Raw genomic sequence first — 17,145 nt, forward strand, 5'->3', positions numbered from 1 at the left:
AAGGCGCTGGACAATTGGATCAGGATCGGAGCAGGGGGGAAATGGTCAGGGTGAGAGGAGGGAAGGGAGGGAGCGAGGATGGGGTAGAGAGTTTAACATGGATTCTGCCTCAACAACAACAACAAATTACATTTGTTTAGCGCCTTTCACGGCAGGACGGCGTCCTGAAGTCCAGCTCCTCTGGTGTGAGTGTAACACAGAAAAAGTACTTGTGAATTTCCAGTTAACCCCGCAAACCAAGGTGCTGGTGCTGGACAGTCAGAGATCCGTACCCGAGCTGAGGATTGGCATCAGGAGGCTGGGGAGGGTAGGGGTAGGAGGGTGCCCAAAGACACAGTCGAGGAGGAGGGTCTATCAAACAATGCTTCAAACAAGGTATTCCATATGCTAACTACTCTGTCCGTGAAACAATTTTTCCTAATCTCCCCATCTCCTCGCCGTCTCAAATTGATGTGTAATTAAGTGCGGACACCAGGATGTATTTCTTTACACAGAGAGTCATCAACAGCCGGAACAGGGAACTCAATTGCTGATGGTTTTCCTGTCCATCTAATCGGAAAGTAGGTAGGGTATATATAAAATCTAATCAAACTCACCAGCAAGTTGGAGTAACGGGAGGGGGATGAGTAACACTGTGGGCGGGCGAGGTTATAAACTCTGGCGCAGGAGTCGAGACTGGCGGTTGTCCTCTGTGAGGAGGTGGCCATTTTGAAGTCTCCCGCCTAAACCGACCAACGGCCAAAATCCTCGGAGTGACGTCACTTCCCAGCTCCGTTTTTCAAATCCACCAGAGCTAAGTATTGTTTTTATTTATGCTTTTCCGTGACCTCCTTCCTTTTCAATCCTCTCTCTTTCTCTCTCTCAAACCCTCTCTAATCATGTCATAATTGTCTTTCTAATTATGAGCCCTAGTCCCAGTGCTCCAGACTTTCTCACCCCTCTGCGCTACTCTCCTTAGCCCCACTATATCAGTAGGCTAACCATGCCTTGCTGCCTCCTAGTCTTGACGTACACATGAACGACCCACCCTTGAACCAAGTTGCTATCCCCCAAAACTCCTCTGCTGCCCTGTGCCTTCCACATTGCCCTACAAAACATCGACCTCATTGTCAACAAAAACATCAATATCCTCGCCCTGAATGAAACGCGGCTCGCTCCAGGTGACACCTTCCCCCTCGCTGAGGCCACACTACCCGGCTACACATTCAATCTGAAATAAACATTCAGTTTTTTTTTATAACACAGCGCAGGTGGTTTGCAATTATTCCATTAAACCTGCTTTCAAAGATAAATTATAATCTGCTGCAAATTATCCACACCGCAGCAATAATTCAAGGAAGCAATGAATTAAAGAATTTTGCTCCAAAACGCATCTAATTAACTCAACCTAAACTTGCCCAAAGAGTTACGAGATGAGTGCGATGCGATGTATGTATCACTGTCATGCACTTCATCACTTGTGAGAAGTTAATTGCTAAATCAACTCTTTGTTTACGAGGAGGATATTAAACAACAAATGTCTCAAACCACTGTAGTGGTGTGTTGGGAAAAGGGTTTGCGCGGTTAACTGTAAATTCATAAGTACTCTCTCTGTGTAACACTCACACCAGAGGAGCTGGACTTCTGCAGCTCCCATTGCTCGGAAATGCACCACGAACCAAAAGCATTGGCTGGGTGGACGGTGTTGATGGTGTTAGGAAGATGATTAAACACAGGGCTGATTCATATTCAATCAACGCTAACACATTTACACAAACAGTACTGGATGCTCCTGCTTACGTCATTCCAACAACAACTGCTACTGTTACAAATTAGATTTATATTGCACCTTTCACGTCGGGAGGATGTCCCAACCGGTTGGACAGTTAAGGGTTTGCACCTGAGCTGGAGATTGGAATCAACAACAACTTGGATTGATATAGCGCCCATCACTCGGGTAATGTCCTAGAGCACTTAATTCAGAGGGTAGGAGTGTAGAGGGAGTGAGGGTCGTGGTGTGGTTGAAGGCACGGTCAAAGAGGAAGGATTTGAGGCGGGCCTCGAGAGAGAGAGACGAGAGAAGGAGCGAGGTGGAGAGATTCGGGGATGGAGTTCCAGAGGGTGGGGCAGAAAGGCTGAAGGCCCATCCACCAATGGTGGGTAGGGCAGGGGACATGGAGCAAGTCAGTCACTGAGGGAGCAGACAGGTTGGTATCGTGTTAAGAGGTCACAGAAATAGAGAGGAACACGAACCATGGAGTACTTTAAAAGTGAAGGCGAGGACTCAGTTACCCTCCTATTCCAGTCTTTATTTACCCTCTTGGTAAAGAAAAACTTCTTGGTGTCTGTCCTGAAATTGCCGCTTTCAACTCTAAACTCATGCCCTGTTGATGCGTGCTGAAGTATTAATATGAAGTACTTTTTCAATCCTATTTAAAATATTAAGTAGTTCTCTGCAGTCTACTGTGAGTCATTTTCTTTCAAGGCTGAGTTGGAAGCAATGAGGAATAGCTCACAATCAGAAGGCAGAGGACACGGGCTGGCCAATGGAGCTAGAGGAGATTGCACAGGTCGAGAGGGGCAAGAACATAAAAGCAACTTGAAGGTCAGGACAAAGATCTTGATCAACTGAGGTGCTGGGTGCCAGCCAAGCCTGACAAGATTGGAAATGGTGGTTGTATAAGTGTTACGCTAGGGTGGAAGGATGGTTCAGGTAAAGAGGAACCTATACAACAGTTTGTGTCATGGCCATTGTGCCACTGAGTGCTACCAATAGACTGGAGACAATCAACCAAAATGACTTCTGAGGATTACCCTGTCCATCTGATACAGAGGGGTCACCAACTAATTCCATGGGTTACTGATGCAGCAATGGTGTGCACACAGTGCGACTGGTCCAGATAATTGCAGGAAAAGCACCCGGTGTCCCTCGAGGGTCTGAGCTACATACTGACATGTTTCACTGCGCACCTCTCCCTCTCTGCACTGCTTGGATGATCTGAGATTCTTCTAGAATTTAATTTGCAAATTGACAAGACTCATTCTGTAATCATAATTTAAAGGGGCTGGCCACTTACTGTATGTATAATTGCCGGAGCTGCTTGCTTAATTGGCAAGGTTTGTTACTTCATTATTTGTAATTGCCAAGGAACGTCAGTTAACTGCAGCCGAGAAAGAATATTACGTACCTAAACTTAAGCCTAATAGTGTTCTAAAAAACTTTGCATCTGACACAGCGCTTTATCACTTTGGCAAGATGTCTCAAAGCACTTCACAGGACTTACTGTAAAGTGGTACGACTGTGTGTGTATTCTGTGGCCGAGCAAATTTGTGCTCAAGCAAAAAAAAAATGTCTTTTGATAAAAAATCAAACCATTGAAGCAGATCCTAGCTCGAATCGCAACAAATAGGGCTCAAAACCTGTACGAGTCCCAAGAGTCTCTGGAACACTTTATTTTCTAGTTTAACATGAGTAAATGGAACTGCGCGTCAAACAGGCTGATATATATAATACTATAGATTTTTGGAGTCCTGTAGCTCAGTGGTTAGAGCAATCGCTTTGCAAGCGAGAGACCCGAGTTCAATTCCAGGCAGGACAAAACCTTGGGCAAGTTTCCTTACTCCACACAGAGCCTAATAATAATCCCCCAAAACAATAATAAATTGGTCATTTTCAATCTACGACTGTTTGTGGGACATTGCTGTGCGCAATTGGCTGCCGCGTTCGCCCATAAATATACAGTCAATTCACTTTACAGTGTGCTCTGTGAAGCACTTTGGGACGTCCTCCCGACGTGAAAAGCGCTATATCAAATGCAAGGATTATTATTATTATTATTACTAATAATCCTTGCATTTGATATAGCGCTTTTCACGTCTTCTAGATGTCTCAAAGCGCTTCACAGAATAGACTGTAAAGTGAATTGACTGTATATATGTGGGCGAAACGTGGCAGCCAGTTGCGCACAGCGGTGTCCCACAAACAGTTGTGGATTGAGTGACCAAATTATTATTGTTTTTTTTGAAGGATTATTATCTCCGGAAAAGCGATCCACCAATTGATTAACAACCGGGTTCCTACTTACTGCTAGATAAACAGACGTGTGTGGAGTAAGGAAACTTGCCCAACATTTCGCTGGGAACAGAACCTAGGTCTTTTGCTTGCAAGGCGAGCGCTCTAACCACTGAGCTACGGGACTCCACAAAGTGAGGGTTTGGACTGAAACACTGACGTGCTTGCCAGTGGTACGACACTCACAGACAGGTTTTGATATTAATCTGAAATGTGTGCAACATGGCCGGGGAATATATAAATGCAGCACAACATCCTAATTGGTTCACAGGAATGAGGCATTAACTTGTTTAGAAAGGTCTGTTACAAGTAGGTCAATTATTTTGCTAAATATAGAAGTTTGCACAAGCTGGGGATTTTGGAGCATTGCATGTTACTGAAGGCTGTGGTGGGAGTGAATCTGGTGAAGCATCTGTACTGATGTGGTCAAGCTGATTACTCCAGTTCCCTTAGTCTCATTAGTTATCAATAGTGCAACACGACTGAGCTCAGAAAATGCTAAACCGCTGTAAGTGAGATTTTGAACCACATGCACCACACCTTACATTTCCATTACTTTATGTGCTGCCTTCCCCTCGCCTTGTGCTAATTCTAGTGTTGCCAGTCACTCCGTGAAGTGCTCCGAGATGTCCTCCAGGCATGAAAGGCACTGCGTGAATGTCGATGCTGCTTTTGTGTGCACTTTTCAGACATTTCTTTACAAGAGCAGTACTAGATTGCCCTGCTGACTAGTCCAGCTGAGGTAATGGGAAAAAAGCAATTACAGGAGGTAACGGTATCTGCACCTCCCAAGCCAGGGTGCTCAAAGCTTTGGAAACACACAAGGATTGGGTTTCAGGGAGTGAATCGTACACAGAAATAGAGTCACAAAATAAGAAAAATAATCATTTGGTGACTCAATCCACGACTGTTGGGAGGACACTGCTGCGCGCAATTGGCTCCCGCGCTTTGTCCACAAAATATACAGTCAATTCGCTTTACAATATATTCTGTTTACAATATATTGTGTCCTCTGTAAAGCACCCCCAGTTCCACCAAGCAATATGACACGTCTCGAGGACATGATAAGGCGCCATAATCAAATGCAAGGATTATGATGATGATTATTATTAATATGCTGTCACCAGTCACTTCTTCCCTACAAATGTATTTAATCAAAGATTTATTGTTACTGTACAAACCCCAAAACACACATTCCACCCCCCCCACCACCCGGTCTCCTGACTTATTTCCCATTAATTTCACTAATTACCAGAGGTGTTTGAATATCATCACCCTTAACAAGGCTGATTACAGTAATCCAAACCGCAATTGTCAATACCGCTTCCCTCGTCAATGCCAGCTGTGAGCGCAATGTGTCTATTTTCAGACCTGGCGTGACCCATTGTGAGAAAACGTTCTCTGCAATGCTCTCAATCCACATCGTTATCAACACCGTTTGTCAAGCAGATTTTGTTGATTGAGTTCTGCACGGCCAGTCTGTAAATAAAGCGGATGACAAAAAGCTGCTTCTCCAGAATCATCTCCAGTTGATCTGTGCCCCAGGGCTTTTCCTGATGGGCGCAATCAGAGCAGTCAAACCTGTCTCACTCATCATTGTGGAAGCACATTCCTATTCTCCTGCTATGATGGCCAGATATTCCAATCAGGAATTCTAACCCAAACGGAAAAATCATGTGGGGGTTGGGAGGGATGGGAGAGATGGCAAGAGAGAGATGAATGGTGTTTGTAGAGGGATCACCCACATATCCGGCAGTGAATTAGCCATGCAGATTTTTACAGGAACATTCTGTCATTTATTTTTAAAAGCAAGGATTGTAGTTCCTCGTCTCTTAACTGTTAATGCAGATTTCAATTAATTTGTAGCGCCAGCATGGCAAGGTTCCAAAACTCAAGCCACGATTCCCCCAGGTGTGTTCCGTAGTTAGAGTCCGTCTGTTAATGGATCTTCCCCAGCTCAGCGATAGGCTTGAAGACTTGATCATCAGACCTTCAACCTTAGGAGGTGTTGCATGTGCAGCCTGGGTCACTGACTCTCTGTTACATTCTTCCCGTCTCTCACCCTAGGCTGTATCAGCCTGTATCAACTGACGAATCTGTGTCAGCCTGGCTCAGTCAGTGTGTGTCAGGGTGGATCACTTGGCAGGGCTCTCGCCTCAGTCAGATTGTAGGTTCAAGCCCCACATTTGGACTCTGAACTGACATAGTCTGACACTCCAATGCAGCGCTGGGAGTGTGTTTCATTGTCGGCGGTCCCGTCTTTCGCATGACATCTTAAACCGAAGGTACCTGTTCAGGTGCACGATCCCACAGCACTACTTCGAAAAGAGGAAGGAGTTTCTCTCAGGGTTCAGGCAAACAATTCCCCCAAATAAAATTGATCACTCACTTCATGGCTATTTGCAGGGATGGTTTTGTGTGCAAATTGGTGTCACATGTTTGTTTGTTTGTATCTACAAAATACAGTCACTACACTTACAGTAAAACCTGTGAAGCGCTCTCGACATGAAAGGTACTGTATCAAATGCAAAGATTATTATTAATTTTCAATAATAGAATACAACTGCGTTTAAATACATTACATCACTTTAACGGATGAATTTAGAATTATATTAAACACACACACACAGGTTCATGCTTTATGAATTAGAAAATAAATCTTTACACAGAAGGACTATTGAAACATGGAATCTTCTACCACAAATCATAGTTGAAGCAGAGTTCATAAGTTCTTTTAAGATAGATACTTGAAGTGAAGTTATATTAGATTAGGTTTAAGTGGAGAAAAAACACTCAACACGGACTTGATAAGCCAAAAGGTCTGTTTCCTGCTGCATATAATTCTATAATGCTACGTTCCTTTGTCTATGTTCTGTGCTAATTCTGCTTTGTGCCGACAATTGCCCCTTTCCTTGCCAACACATTACCATTAGATGTTCATCTACTCTGAACAGGTGAGGATCATTTGTGGACTTTGTGCCTGAGAGAGATCTCAGGTAATGACTCAAGACAAAGCAATATCTGTGTTCTCTCTTGCGAGGTCTCTTATTTACTCAAAATGATCTTTTGCTCTGAAGCTTGCGGGGTTCCACGCACCTTCCAAGACTTTTGAGGCCAAGACACAACAAGCAAAGATTGTTTAGCTATTTGGAGAGGAAGAGAATAAAAGGATACATGGACAAAGCAAGGCGCTAAGTGCTCTGAGGTGCTACCCTGCGTGGAGGGCGCTATATAAGTGCAAGTTGTTGTTGTTGCTAACTCCTTGCTCCAGTGGAGGAGTTAGCACCAGGCTCGGTTGGCTGTCTCCTATCTAAGGTTCTGTGATTCCACACAGATATTAAACAGTATCTCACAGTATCACCATTCCTAATATTTATCAACAACAACAAATTACATTTGTATATCGCCTTTCGCGTCAGGAGGACATCCCAAGGCGCTGGACAGTCAGGGATCAGCTAAGACCCTTTACTGTCAAATTTGTGACCATGTCAAACATATCACTGGGGTCCAGTTGATCAATCATTCTTGTAATTGTATCTAATGCTGATGTCTGTATCTGACTTCCTACAGTTGCACCCAACAGGATACAATGATCAACCCCTGAAAGCACATTTTACGCTACTGGAGGTCAATGCACAAACCTAAAACACAATACATTTAAAATGTTTAAAAAAAATCACACTGAAGTTAATTTTCCATTTCAATATCCATTACTGGCGCGAGTCTTGAGCGGATTAAAGCTGGCTGCAGATCTAACCTCCAGAGCAAAATTACGTGGCAATACATAAAGCGCATCGATTTTTCGAAGAAAACATCTGACACCTGGTTTGATGGGATGACAGTATCAATATAGATGGAGAGAAGCATTCAGTCCCACCATGAAACACTTAAAGTGTCCATTATAGGCAGGTAAGTGACATTAGAATTCTACCTTCCTTTCTCCTCGTCCCCGATACAAGAACACACAATTACACAACATGGGGTTACACTTTGTCCAGGCAAAAATGTCAACTTGATCTTTTGAGAAAAAGTCAATTTGAAAGGGTATTATTTTTTATTCTCTTTTACTGATTTCCTTTTTCCCCAGCTGAATGCACTCAAGGGCTGGAAGCAGAACTGCTGGCCGTTTCACCCACAAAATGCACAGTTAATCCGCTTTACGGTATATTCCGTGAAGCGCTTTGAGACGTTTCAACGATGTGATAAGGCACTATATCAAGTGCAAGCTGTGTTACTGTAATGCTTCACTTGCACTGTTCAGAAACTATCACTAGGAGGTACAAAAGAGCAGGCTTTGGGTGACCTGGATGGGCTGAGTTCAGGGTTGATGTGGATGGTGAACGGGTGGAGGGTTATCCTGTAGTTATGAACACCGCATCCCACGTTTTGTTAGAAACACAGCAATGTAGAAACAGGAGAAGGCTATTCGCCCCATTGACTGGTTGCCCATGGTTCTACAGGTCTTTCATTATCTCTGAAATTGTGGAGTGTTCGGTCTCTGCTTCAACGGAATCCAGGATTGGGAAGGTAGGACGAGGGAAGTGACGGGTGCCACAAAGCCGAGGCAGCAAAAGGGCAACACCAAGGCAATGCCTCTTGACGTCAAACCTGATTTAAAAAAACACTTCTGAAAGGATATATTTGGTCGTCCGCAGGCTGTGCTGGGCTGTTGTTGACCCACTGGTAACAATTAATCCCCTGAAACGCGGGGCTCTTGTGTGACATAAACTTAGGCAGTGAATCCCAACACAAATGCACGTAATTGCGAATCCAAATTCACAGCTATCCTTTTTCGACACACGGGTTCTCAGACACAGGAATAGAAAAGTGGAACGGCATGACCAGAGGACGATTATCCCGAACGCGGCTGACAGTCAGGAAAGGTTGAACGGCGATGGCTTCAACCCACTTTTCGGCTCTCTGGAGAGAGACAGAACCCGCACGGATTTGTAGAGTTGCACAATAAAGGTAGTTCAACACTGGGAACAAATTGCAGGTTTAAAACTTTCTCTCTCTCTCTCCTCCCCCACTTTGAGCGTTCAAATGGTTCCTAACAGTGCTTTTAAGTTTTGTCCTTCGCTGTTTATTTGACGTCACCTGGCCACTCGCTGCCAACCATCTGTTGGTCTCTCTGGGCACGTATTCCCGTGTCTTTCACGCACCGTGAGCAGAGGACACATAAGGTAAAAACGTCCTTCTGAAAGTTTCATTCATAACTCACTCCCAACAGTGCTGCTTGCTCCCATATCTTAACATCGTCTCTGATGGGGAATTTTAATTGGGTAACCTTTCCCATGATACTTCCTTGACCTCAGTCTCTTGATGTACAAGTTATGATAATAACAAGAATAATAATCCCCGCATATGATAGTGTGCCTTTCACGTTGTGAGGACAGCACAAAGCACTTCACAGGTGTGTGTTGTGTGTAAAGCGCAGTGACTGCATTTTGTAAGCAGAACAAATGGCAGCCTTGGGAAGTGTGTGTGTGTGTGTGGTGGCGGGGGGGGGGAGAGAGGGGGAGCTCATTGCAAAGAGCTTTTTTCATACCATCCTATTGTGATCTCCTAGTCACCAGCTTCCTCCATAACACAGCACTCGCCTGTCACAGTACACTTTGTGCTTTTTATTGTTTGCTTGCAAGCCACTGAGCAGCGGCAGGAGGGTGGATGGGTGGATGGGGGGGGGCCTGTGTGACGAAGTTTCAGTACCTGCTGCTTTGTTGGGGGGTTGTGCAGAGTCAGAGATTACCAGCTTGCCACAGCCCTTGGTCTCACTGGTACCATCTGCCTTCCCACTCAGCGCAGGCATACAGGCACAGCAGCTTTGCCCTGTTGAGCCCGAGACAGTGGCAGTGGAAATTCTGACGTCAGGAGCAATGGCACGCCTCATTAAGATCTCACGTTAGCAGCCCATTTGCAAAGTGCTATTAAAGAAACACAAGTCGGAGCTGGTGGGGATGGGGGGAAGGTTAAACAAGATTTGAAAGAGAATTTGGATGGGGTTTGAAGAACAGTAACTTTGCATGTCTCGCTCTCGCTAACCTTGAAGCTCTCATCATGTTGCAGCACGCCAATGACAATGAGATAATAGTGTTCATTTATCTTGCCCAAGGTATCCTGCTGCTAGCCATACTCTAGCCTGGAGCAGCGGGCAATCAATGCGAACTACTGGCCTCAGATTGGATTGGCAAACTTGTAGAGACAAGAGATCAAGGGATACAAAAGTACAGAGAGATGTACGTGTGTGATAGACAGACAAACAGACACATAAGCAAACACACACACACAGTGAGGGGGAAAGAGAGAGAGACGCGAGAGTGATTCAGAGAGATGACAGAGACACACACAGAGGGATGAGAGAAAGAGATGACAGAGAACATAGAGAGAGTGAGACACACACACACAGATGAGAGATAGAGAGACAGAAAGAAAGAAAGTTAGTTGGAGAGAGGAAGGAGTGAGTGTAAGAGAGAGAGGGAGAGAGGAAAAGTGAAACAAAACAAAGAGAATGCCAAGATACAAATAACTAAAGAACTTGAAGCTGTCAGCTACACGAACCCACCTACTGAGTGCTTTTTCAGCATCTTGGCCTGGTGTTCTCAGCGAACACAGGAAGCTCAGCTGCTCAGCACACAGGGTGAGACTTATGTAACTCACAGAGCTCCTGCACACAGACAAAATAGTCACCAGAAAAGGAGATGTTATTGTTCTCTGAAAAGGTTGACAGGATAATCTTATTCAGAGTAGCTGAGCCATGCAGAGCAGGTTGCCGCTTCTGATCATTATTCAGTGACTCCGTGTGGTGCGTGTGTGTGTGTGTGAGTGTTTAGATCATACACCGACCTCTTGGTCAAAAGGTTATGCGATCAAGTCCCGCAGTGGGCACTTGGAGCTCATTGCCCAGGCTGATGGAAGCGCTGCACTGTTGGAAGTTCTCCTTTTGATCAGACTGAGGCACACTCAGATGGATATTAAATATACCATGGCACGATTTGAAAAGGGGAGTTTCCCCCAGTGTCCGGGCCACCAATCGTCCAGATAAAATTGGTCGTCATCACTTCATGGCTGTTTATTGCGCGCAAATTGGCTGCCACTTTTACCAACAGTCACTGGACTTTAAAGGAAAACTCAGTGAAGGGCTTTGAGCCATTGATGTGATAAAACCTATATCAAATGCAAATATTATTAGTGTGCATGTACATGTTGTGCGATGGGAATGTGGAAAGTGTGGTGTGTGCGAGGTGTGTGTTGTGTGAGTGGCATCGGATGGACAAAAGGTTTAGTTTGGTTTTGATAGCCTGCTGACACTCATTGAACAAGGCTCATACACTCAGGTGAAACATATGGGGACAACTAGTTCCTGTGGAACCATACCACAGGGACAGACAGAGCGAAGGAACAAAACGAGCAGGACAAAATGTTACCAGCAGCGTCATTCTGAAAACAGATGCTCACTTATAAAATATCACTTTTTTATGAAAACAATTTCTTCTCTTGCACCTGCTCTCCTGAAGGAATTGCTTCATGCTGCGATAAGGTACATTATGACAGTGTAGAGGGAGCTTTACTCTGTCTCTAACATGTTCTGTCACTGATCTGGGAGTGTGGACGAGCAATGTAGAGGGAACTTTACTCTGTCGCTAACCCCTCCTCTAGCTGACCTGGGTATGATTTATGGGTGTGGACGGACAGTGTAAAGAAAGCTATGTTCTGTATCTGATGGTGATTTGAGACATTTAAAATGGAAAAATATTCCAGACAAACTTTTTTTTGTGTAAGTAAGTATGCGTGACCCAACAGACAGCATTAATCTGCTGTAAATCTCCGGCACCAGTGAAGTGCCCACTCACACTGTAACTGGCATGTCATTGCTGCGAGGCCCTGAAGGTGTCAAGAGAGAATCTCATTGTCTTTTTCACTTGAGAAGAGTAGGCAGTAGCTTCACTCCTGGGGAGGTAATCTACTGTCCACCTAATGCGGAGGCAGGACACAATCTGTCCAACATTCCCCTCTCTGAGAGCAAAGCCCTTCAGATACATCAATCATAACTGTGAGCCTAATAGAGAAAAATATTGCCTCCTCCATAACCCACCATAGGTTCCATGTGTGGCTCCAGTTTGGAGCATATTTCACCCACAAAATAAACAGTCAATTCACTTTACAGTATATTCTGAGAAGCGCTTTGAGACGTCTCAACAACGTGATAAGGCAAGGATTGTTATTATTACTATTAAAGCAGTGTTTCAGTGAGTATAACCTGCTCATTTCATTGAGGAGAGATTAGAGAGGATGGGACAACAAAAGCCACTCAAAACGTTGCAGACCTATTTTTCCCTCACAGGAATGTTGTGGCATTTTGAAAGGCAGCTCTTGCAATAAGGACACAGGTTTGCATTCGCAGTTTTCTTGCTGCTCTGATTGCTTCGGTGTAATGTGGTTAAGTCAGGTTTTTTTTGACAGATTTTCTGGTCTAACATCGCATGACAAGGGGCATCCACGTGGAAGGAAAATGATGGCATTGCCCACATTGTCTCTTGAAGCCCTTAGACGTCAACACTTGCAGCATCCCAATTAAAATAATATGGGTAGGTTGTGGGGTGGGGGGGGGGGGGGAGGAGGTGAAGAAGAGTTAAACACTGGGAATGAATAATAATTACAATATCAAATCTATCCATAGAGGCTAAATAATGGCAGGGTTAAAATGGTTTGACAACAGTGTCAGAAATAGCGATGATTTGACTTTGACTGTTCTATATTGAGATAGTTGGCCAAGCAGCATATCCGTACTTCCCGACTCCTGTGCACAGACAACCTCCAAGGCTGCCTCATATCTTAATAGTTACAGACTGAAGGACAACTGCCCATCAGACCTATGCTCAGTAATTAGATGTGTACTAAGAGGCTCGGCATGAAAGAGAGGCAAGGTGTAATGCAGCTGCTACGAAAGATCTGTCCATCCTTCAAACAAGACAAGTTCTGCACACACCAGGAGCAACAGGAGAGGGGTTTGATGACATTGAGCAAAATTTGTAATAAGTCTGTAATCACCAAGACCAAGGCTGATTGACAGTGGCCTTGAAGATCCACAAAGATATGAGGGTTGAACTGATGTGAGATATGGACTGAAACGCAGGATTATTATTATTATCTCTGTGACATGACCATGCCTGACAACTGGTATGTCTTCTGCGGGGGACTGAAATGCATTGAAGGAATCGTTTCAAACATTCCGGGTTTTATTTGGCAGCGAACATTTTAATCCTTTAAGAGTCACAACAGTTCACAGAAAATGATGCAGCTCAACCGTGCACTTAAACACACCATTCTGAAGTTTAGGTTACGCCAATCACTCAAGTTTTCACACTGCTTATTTGCACCGGTAAATGAACTTTCAGAAGCCTAGGCTTCCTTCTTAAGAGCTTAGTTAAGTAAACTCACACAGACAATGCACCGAATTATATCAGAGAGATTTGGATGAAAGCATCTATGATGAAGCAGCAGTCTGAGGCCTGAAATTCTGCATGGTCTTCAGTCTTAAAATCACAGTCTTAAAACACAAGATTGTGCAGGATTTTAGGAAACTCTTCAATTCAGTATGATTTTGGAAGCTGGTAAGTCCTTTTTAAGAACACTGGAAAACTGACTTGAAAATTCAATTCCGAGTCATTGCTGCTTTAATCACATAGGCCTTAACTAGAGCACCCGGCAATATTGTGCATGCAGTTGGTGCAGTGGATAATGTCCAATAACACGACTACAGGTATGTCATACAAAGGAAACAATTTGGTTTTAGGGCCAAGCCTTTGTCGTGTAATTGCTTCTTATTCTCATTTCCTTCAGTTATTCCCACCCATTTACTCCCATTACCTCACCTCTCCTGAAGGTACAAACATACCTGAGGGACATGGTTACAGGTCGCTTGTCCATGAGGCTGTCCTGGAAGATAATCTCTCTCTTCTAGCAGTGGGGAGGTGTGTGAGATGAGCTGGGCTCAAGATCACGACTGACCTTAGTGTCCCAGTAACAACAACAACTTGCCCAGTGGGAGTGCAATAGTAGCCTGGAACCTCATTGCAATCACCTTCCAATGATTCCTGATGGAAAGGTACACATGTGAAGATGGGATCGGGATTGGAATCAAGATGCCGTCCATTTCCCTTTCGCGGCCAAAGATTGAACACCCTAAACAATCACAGGGCTTGGTCCTTGCAATATAAAGAGTGGATGAGGATCAAGAAACCTGCTGAACTGCTCTCCAGGACAATCCTCCAGAAAAGTAGAGAGAATAATAATCTTCCAGGGATGTGGGGGCAGAAAATTAAAAGGGAAAGAAAAAGAACACTGCTGGGAAAAATCACTTCCATTTACAACCAAATCTGACAAATCACCAGCAATAAAATCCTGCTGGACTATGATCAATGCAATAAATCTGACAAACGCATTCAGATTATATGGGAGAGAAAGCGAGCTGCAGAGTTCTCAGTGATTTAACGTGGGAAGCTAGAAGCTCTGAACAAGATCCACATGACAATTGCTCAACAGGATTGTCTCTCAAGTATCGGCGCTCGTATTGCATGCAGTGCATTGGGAGTGTAGACCCTTTACTGCTCAGGCTACTCAGGGCAGACTGTGTACAGTTACAACAACAACAAGTACAGTATTTAGTGACCGGACTCACCAGTTTGCGCTGACACCACTTGCAGATACCACACATGGCGACCATCGCGGAGAGACACACGACCACAGCTGCTGAGATCAGAACTGTGTCCAGGGTCAGCGAGCCTGCAGGGCAACAGAGGGCAAAGGGAACTGTTAGACAGAAGGAAAATCGCAGTTCTATATTTCACGCTTGATCGCAAAACATCTCAAAGATGTTTACAGTAATTATGGTCAATGCAGTAGTGACGTGTTGGTAATCAGCCATGAGGTAAATGCTCAATTTTATCTGGGGGATTGTTGGCCAGGACACCGGGAGAGACAAACTCCCTTCTCTTTTCCAATTGAGAAATATTCACTGGATCTTTGACAGCTACTGAACAGAGACAGAACCTTGTTAGAGCGTGAGACCTGTTGTGTCTTCCCAGTGACTTCTGTTTTTATTTTGAATTTATTTACATAGCCTCTCCAGACAGGACCAGTGATATAGCGTCAGGCAGGTGTGGGAGCTTGCTGCCTCGGAACATATGTTGGCTTCACCTTGACTGTGCATTGTGCTGCAAAACATTTCCTTCCTCTGAAAACTGAGTGTTATGGATATGAAGCTCTGAGTAACGAGTTGTCCTCTTGCTTTCTACATTGGATATGCAGAGACTATATCCACAGTATGCTCAGGGACATCTCAGGTCAGTGCCTAACACACTAAAATGGTGTGAGCCATTTGTAGCACTAAGAGCTGTAATTGCCATGAGCCAGCCTCTTTAATAATCTCCCATACTCCCTCCCATACTCCTCTATTCCCCTCTCCCTCACATAGGCATCAAGTTTTATTTTAAACACATTGATGCTTTTCGACCACAGCTTCCAGCAGTGAGTTCCCCATTCTGACCACCCTCTGTGTGAAGAAGCTCCTCCTAAATCCTCGCTTAGATTTGTTGCTGATGATCATATTTATGGCCTATAGTTTTGGACTTAGCAACAAGTAGAAACAGCCCAACAACACCTCAATTGCTATTTTTGTATTTTGTGTAAATGCAGGTTCACATTCACAGAATAAATTCTATCGTATATTTTTTTCAGTCGAGTGAAGAGGGTGAACGTTCAAAGCCTAAGACGCAAGACACCACTGCACGAAATAAGACAATTGCCAAGTGTCACAAGAAGTAATTGTTAGGTGACATTAAAAAAATTATTTGCACAGAATCGACACCTGGAACAGATTACCAGAACATTGGACTTATTGAAGAAACCACTGGATGCTGTAAAGAAATGATCGCAGGGTAGATATCCTGGAAGAATGAGAATTTTTTTGGGGGGGTCAGCCAGGTGTCTGACACATGTGGAAACCCACCATCATTCTTAAGAGTATCCAAAGCAAACTGTGAATTCCATGTATCCCACCTTAATGTGGAAATTCCAGAGATAGATTGATGGAATGGAATGCGCAATCTCTCCCTGGAGGAATGCATCCTGCTTACCTAATTCCGGAAATTATTAGGCGCAGCTTGGCAAGAGCCAAGGCTCGGAGAGCCCAGAGTGTGCGTTGGGGGTAACTGCTGGAGTCTAACCAGCTAAAACCGCACAGCTTGCCATTGATATTGCTGCAAATATGAAATCTCGGTTGTGGTTACATGACATTGTAACTGAAGGGAGGGACGAGCCAGATTTTTTGTTGGTGGATGCAGTGCAGTTTGAGACTGAGTATCCTGCAACACAATAATAATCCTTAATAATCCTTACATTTGATATAGCGCTTTTCACGTCGGGAGGACGTCCTAAAGCGCTTCACAGAACACACTGTAAAGTGAATTGACTGTATATTTGTGGGCGAACGCGGCAGCCAATTGCGCACAGCAATGTCCCACAAACAGTCGTAGATTGAAAATGATCAATTTATTATTGTGTTTGGTTTTTTGGAGGGATTATTATTAGGCTCTGTGTGGAGTAAGGAAACTTGCCCAAGCTTTCGCCCTCTGTCTGGAATTGAACTCAGGTCTCTCGCTTGCAAAGCGAGTGCTCTAACCACTGAGCTACAGGACTCCACAGAACACAACACTTAGCTCAATGAGGAGAAGGGAAAGCGAGCTCTCTGTTAGGAAGATCACAATGAAATCTGACAACACGTGAACTCCTGAAGAGAAGAATGCCTAATGGCAATGATTACCGTATAATAAGTTCTAACAGTCCTAATCACATCAGCAGAGTTGTCCATGTGAAGTACATATTGTTTGTCCAGACATAACGTTTCCCCTAAAACAAATGTAACAGGAGCCCACGCTTGGCAGAAGAGGTGGGCGTGTATTTAAGCGTGAACTGCAATACTGTACGCAGGGCTCACTTCACAGCTAATTAGCTTCTGAAGCCTTCATGACATGAGATTAGCCAAGTTGGTCTCAGCAAACACCTCTTCCTCCCCATAATGCAGAGTGCCAGCAATC

General features: G+C 44.3%; 1 protein-coding gene across 1 annotated transcript in view; it reads right to left on the reverse strand.

Annotated features, from left to right (window-relative positions):
* Positions 1-17,145, reverse strand: part of syt7a (synaptotagmin VIIa) — a 232,515-nt gene that overhangs the window by 88,786 nt on the left and 126,584 nt on the right. The window contains exon 2 of the mRNA XM_042341383.1: positions 14,730-14,833. Coding sequence (XP_042197317.1) covers positions 14,730-14,833 — 104 coding nt within the window. The remainder of the gene's footprint in view (positions 1-14,729; positions 14,834-17,145) is intronic.

The sequence above is a fragment of the Callorhinchus milii genome, unplaced genomic scaffold (assembly GCF_018977255.1).
Source record: "Callorhinchus milii isolate IMCB2004 unplaced genomic scaffold, IMCB_Cmil_1.0 Scaffold17, whole genome shotgun sequence".
Taxonomy (NCBI): Eukaryota; Metazoa; Chordata; class Chondrichthyes; order Chimaeriformes; family Callorhinchidae; genus Callorhinchus; species Callorhinchus milii.